This window comes from Siphateles boraxobius, unplaced genomic scaffold (assembly GCF_051911475.1).
Source record: "Siphateles boraxobius isolate OS27281-9 unplaced genomic scaffold, OSU_SipBor_1 53, whole genome shotgun sequence".
Taxonomy (NCBI): Eukaryota; Metazoa; Chordata; class Actinopteri; order Cypriniformes; family Leuciscidae; genus Siphateles; species Siphateles boraxobius.
The window spans coordinates 10605073-10611072 of NW_027509175.1; the positions used below are offsets into that span (position 1 = coordinate 10605073).

Sequence of the window (6000 nt, forward strand, 5' to 3'; positions counted from 1 at the left end):
TCTGGAACTAGTGCCATAGATGAAATATATCTAACCAATTCTACAAACACAACTGGCTATAGATTTATATAGTCTGACATACAGGTAGATAGACACAGTATCTGTCTGTCTGTCTATATATCTGTCTATTCAGTCAGACAAATGATCTATCTATTCAGTAAGTTGGATTGCCTGTCAGTCTATTTTGTCAGATTGTCTATCTATCTTTCTATCTATCATCTGTCTGTATGTACTGTATATCATTCATTCGTTCTATCTATCTACCTGTCTGTCTGTTTATCGGTCTATCCATCTACGCACAAACTGTAATTTCCTGATCTTGTTTTTGTTGTGGTTTATTGTTTAGTCAGTCCATGAATCCATTCTCACTCATTGACTGGTCATAATTTCATCCTGTTACTTATAATTCAACACACCCTCCTTTGTTCGCCCTCACCCACCAGCTGTTTGGCATTGTGTGTGCACGTCTGTCTCTGGGGGAAGACACAGGAGTCGAGGTCAAATTAGGAGCCAAGAGAAGAATTTCCTTCCGAACGTCTTGGGCAGGTGCAGGGAGCTCATGCTAACAGATTCCTTCTTTGTCGTAAGACGGAAAATATGTGTCGCGGCCGGCTCGCTCACTCGCACGCGGGTTTCTTCGAGCGTTGATCAGTGCTAGTGTGAGAGAGATGGATTGCAGGACTTGTCATTACTTTGTTTTTCACTCGTGTATGTTAAATCACACCACCACCGCAGGCTGTTGTGTCTTTCCCACACAAACGCAAGCTCAAAGACATGTTCACTCCCAAACAAGCCTGTGTTCTCCATCGCACTATTAATGTGAATTGAAAGTTGGTCAAATAAGCACATGTAGTTATAACACACACAAACATGACCTTTACCATAACAGCACGTCCATTTCTTACCCATACATGCACGTGCTGGTCCATCGATCTCAAACACATGTGCTTTTTCATACACTCCCTCTCACACACATAATTACGAACACTTGCACACATCTGGCCATCACACACACACACACCCGTTACTCGCTCAGCTGTGACCCTAAGCCTCTGGGCTTACTTTAGGTCACTGGATCACGGGGTCAGTTGTAGGGTATGGCTGTAGTGTTCGCTCACGCTAGAGTCGGTGTCCGACCCAGAGGAGAAGCATCAGTGTGTAAGTCTGCTTTAATCCTCAGCTGCCAGCATACAGTCCATAACCCACGGCATTTCTCATTATGGCTTATCTAGCACACTAACTTCGGCTCGAAGCCCACTGTATTTATCTCACGGTATAATGCACTTTAGGTATGTGTAATGTATTCCAGTCTAAATTGTATTCCAGGGTTTACGTACAGTATATTCTAGTGTATATGAGGTATATATAATTTATTGTACACTAATTGGGGTATATAATTCAGTCTACATCAAATATTCTAGTGTACAGGCTATATATTATATATCGTTGACTAAATGGTCTTTGTACTATATATTTGTTTGAGGTGTACGCATGTGAAATATTCTATTTTAAATTGGGTATATATTATGTATTCTTGCTTTATATTTCATAGAAGCATTTGTGTTATGAGTGCTGTTGACATAGTCGCTCCGAAAGAACAAAATGAAACTGCATTTGGTAGTCTGGAGTCTGGAGTCTGGCTATGTTTGGCCTTTATCTGTCTCCAGCGTTTAAACGAACACACACACTGCGTTTAGGGTTAAGACTGCAGTATTTCTGTTTCAGTTGTTCTTGGGTGGTCAGAGCTGACAGACACACTACACGCGCTGCCGACGGATCATAACCTCACACACACACACACACACACACACACCACAGTACATTGCACAGTCTACACACACCCACACACTTCTGTGTTTGTAACTAACTTTGGCAGGTGAAATAGTGAACGGACTACAGTCACGCTTTAGAGTGAACTATATTAAACATCAACCTCTGCATGCATGAAACCTTCACACACGTTCTGCTGTTCTGTTTGACATAAAGGTTGCCGGCTCCCCTGTGTTCAAATTTTTTATTTTTATTTTTTTAGGCCCCGTGGAGCTTGATGGATCGTAGATGGATGTAATGTAGGCCGTAACCCTGAAAATATTAAGAATGCAAATGCATAATGTAGTTTTTTTTTTTTTTTTTTTCATATTGCATCCATTGCCCTTCTATCTCCAGATGCCCTCCATTTATTCACGTAGTCCTGCTGTAGCCGCAGCTTTTATCTTGTTTGGCTTTATTTCCCAGACTGCATACAACAAACTCTTTCATTTATTATTCACAAGACACATTTGCTTTAAAAATGATAAGTAGTACAACCTATTTTTGCAAAGTTAGCTCTCTTTGAGTGAATGTAAATGTTTAATTTTACATATTTACAATGTGGGTGGGTGGTGATGGCGCAGTGGATAAGACACATGCCTTTGGTGTGAGAGACCCAGGTTCAAATCCACTGTGAGACACCAATGTGTCCCTGAGCAAGACACGTAACCCCTAGTTGCTCCATAGGCGTGCGACCTCTGAAATATAGCAATTGTAAGTCGCTTTGGATAAAAGCGTCAGCTAAATGAATAAATGTAAATGTAATTTGCGGGAAGTTTACAAATTAAATATTCCAGTTGTGGAGTTTACCTTCTTCCTAATGCGGTTTACCTTCCTTGATTTTGTACCAGAACAAAGCTGTCAGCGTTCCCTGCTGAAGAGCGAACCCAACCTGTAAAAAAGACAGAATAATATATCTTTGGCCGAATCCCAACAGTAAGATCCTGTTGCGTTCACTAGCATGGAATCATGGTGTGTTGGTTTCCTTGCAAGACTTCTTGACTAGCTTAACCTGCAAAACTTTGATAAACCAGCTTGAGAAGAATCATGCTGGTTGGCAAATTTGGCTAGTGAGTGGCATGGTTATGTTGGTTCACCAGTTAGATGTTATTTACTCGCCCTCCTGTTTTTACAAACTCATATGCTTTTTTATTTATGCCTTGGAACAAATACTGAGAATTTTAAAACCCCAACCACATTCGCCAAGCTTCAGAAAAGACAAAACGCATAATAAAAACGCCATAAGTAGTCATATTTGACTATACATCACGTTATGACTATATTTCAAGTCTTCTGAGGTCATATGATAGTTTTGTGATGAACAAATGAAAATTTAAGTCATTACATTCTGGAAATCTTCCACTTTTCCACAGCAAAAGTGGGACGAGAGTGTAATTGAATAAAGACTTGAATTTGACTGAAGTCAAATAATTAAGTTAAGTCATATGACTTCAAATGTCCTGAAATAACATTTTTTCTATGGTTTTGTATTCCATAGAAAAAAATAACAACAAAGATATGGAACAACATTATGGTGGGTAAATAATGATAGTGAAAAAATGAAGATTTTTGACCAAACTGTTCCTCTAAAAATCTTAGCCTTACTATAGTTCCTTCATTAACTATGGATTTGGTTTTCCAGGAGGATGCCTGTGGATGACTATCCGAACCAGAACTGGCCCAGCCAGAGAGACCCCGTCCATTACCCAAATAATCCCATCTACGAGACCCATCGAGACAACTATCCTTCACGCTCTCCCCGGTTGCCCGTACCCAGACCCATGGAGGCCACGAGCGGTGACTACCCTTCATCTCCAGCGCAACAGAGGGGTCCCATGAGGCACGATATCCCTCCCTTTTCCAACCCAGGTGCCAGAAGACCCCCCCAATATGAAACGCTAAACCAGGGGAACTATCGGACGGCCAGTCCTGATCGCTACGGGCCATACGGAGACGAACAATACCAAGATCCCCGGCAGAAAAACCCAATCGGAGCTGTCTAGAGGAGGAGCGGGAAGTAGGTTTGTGCTGAAAAGGCAAGTGTTTGTGTAAAGTAGGTCATTTTGCCCATTTAAGGGGACACTGAAGGAACAATCTAATTCATTTTCTTAGACTTGTGAGAAGAAAAAGCTAACAAAACTGACTTGGCGAAGTCATCGATTACTGATTGATTTAAGTAAACTTTGTGAATTTTTTAATTTGATGTCAGCCATTTTTCCTCTTAATTAGCAGGATGGGATATGTGTATTGCTCAGTTCTGGACATCAACTCAATTTTACACCAGAGTCAGCTTTGGAATGATGGAATGTTTACAAAGCATTTAGGGTTGTATGTACGTTTTGCATGCATCTAATTCATGACACCACACAAATGTGTATATGATGGTCCGCTGTGGTTAGTATGGCCATTTATGCCTCTAGTTGTACCATTTGTTTTGTTGATGATGTCATTGGTAGCCTCTACTTATGCTAAAATGTCAGATTGCTTTACGATTTTTCCAGAGAGTTGTTTGTTTATATATATTGGGTGCCTTATGCTAGCCCGGGTGAGAAGTTTTTAAATCTGAAGAAATGTACCATCAGTTTACTTATTTTGTAGTTGAAGACTGTTTTTTCTTTTAGATTTTTATTGTGTTTTATTGCCTTTGCAGTAAACTTGTCATCCTACAACACTCCATTAACTTTTTGTGGGTTTTATTCTATGAATCAATCCTAAAGTGTTTTTTCGTGCAGTGTTTTAAGGGTAATATTCTCTTTCTCTCACCTTCCTCCTTGATTCATTTTTATTAAATTAACTTTTCTGGGATCCAAAAACAAGGAAATGGGCGAGGATACACAAATGTCTGATCTGATCTCAGAGTCTTGAACAACTGTTTTGACTTTTAGCTTAGGTTTGAGATTTAAATTTTCCTGGCATTTGTTTTTATCGTAGTGTGAAACGCTGCCCCCTAGGTGCAGTACAACTTGTTTTACAGTGTCCTTGGTTTGTAAAATTATGTTTAAGAAGCGTATCCAGTAAAATCAGGATCCCTTAAGAACCAACTTCGAAAACAAACATAATGACTTTTTGCACCTATACTTTATATTCAGTTTTTGCACATTTAATGTCTGAGTGAAGTGGTTTGCAGTAAAATGGCCAGATTGAAACTGGAGATGCTGAGAACATGCAGAATAAAGTACATGAAGTTTTTATTTTTTATCTTGTACACATGCTACTCATTAATCAGCTTAATACTATGTATGGATATTCAATCGATGTTCAATCTTGTGTCTGTCTCGTCACTGAAAAGTTGATTTCGATAATATTTTTATATCACATTTTTCATTCAATGTTTATGGAAAATCTATCTTTTGTGTTTTTTTATTTTATTAGATTTTATTTTAATGTTTTAATTTAATCTTTTTTTTATTTGTTTTTCTTTATTAACATCAGTTAAAGGATTTTTTTTCCTTATTATGAAACTGAACAGAAGAGATAAAATATTGTGCAATGTTTCTTAGCCTTTATTTGTAAAATTAAATTAGTTTTTTTTTTTTTGTTCTTATTTTGATATAAATCAAGATGCTGGTCTGCGTAACTTGTGAAATCAAATAACATGGATGACACCATAATGTTTTGTTGTTGTGGTTTGCTTATTCTTACTGTGTGGTTTTAATTTTTTTAAAGCTGTGCAAATGTTGTATTAAATGGAAATAAACGTGCGTCTTGCCACTACACACGCCATTACCAAAAATGAATCTAGATGTTATAGGCCTCAACTTTGCGGCAAATGAAATGGTTATGACATCAGTTAAGAATGGATATGACATTTTGGTACCTTATTTGTATGTTTTTTCTGTAAATAAAATGGTGTTTTGGTTTATGACAGATTGATGATGACCTCAGTTATGATGACATCCCTCAGTGAAGCAGTTTCGTGTTCATTGTTCTTTTGTACAGTCTTATAGCTTCAAATTCATAATGATGACTGAGTGAACATACTTATCTAACATTACTGATAATTACTCCAGCTTATTAGTACTAATTCATCCTCTAACAATTAAGCTATGGAGGGCTGCGCTGAAGTTATTAGGGTCTAATGGACCTATTTGGAAATCTTGCTGATTAGGAAATTAGCATTAAAGAGTTTGCATTTATCTGTGCAGAATTTCAGTTTAATTACCCCTGGATGAGGAGAGAGAGATGTTAGGT

At 38.1% G+C, this 6000-nt stretch overlaps 1 protein-coding gene across 2 annotated transcripts in view; it reads left to right on the top strand.

Moving 5' to 3' along the window:
• The window catches only part of pard3ba (par-3 family cell polarity regulator beta a), a 168236-nt gene extending 162560 nt beyond the window's left edge, over positions 1-5676 (top strand). For both annotated transcript variants that reach the window (XM_077205378.1, XM_077205379.1), the window contains one exon: positions 3452-5676. In XM_077205378.1, coding sequence (XP_077061493.1) covers positions 3452-3812 — 361 coding nt within the window. In that variant the 3' untranslated portion in view covers positions 3813-5676. The remainder of the gene's footprint in view (positions 1-3451) is intronic.
• The last annotated feature ends 324 nt before the right edge of the window (positions 5677-6000 follow it).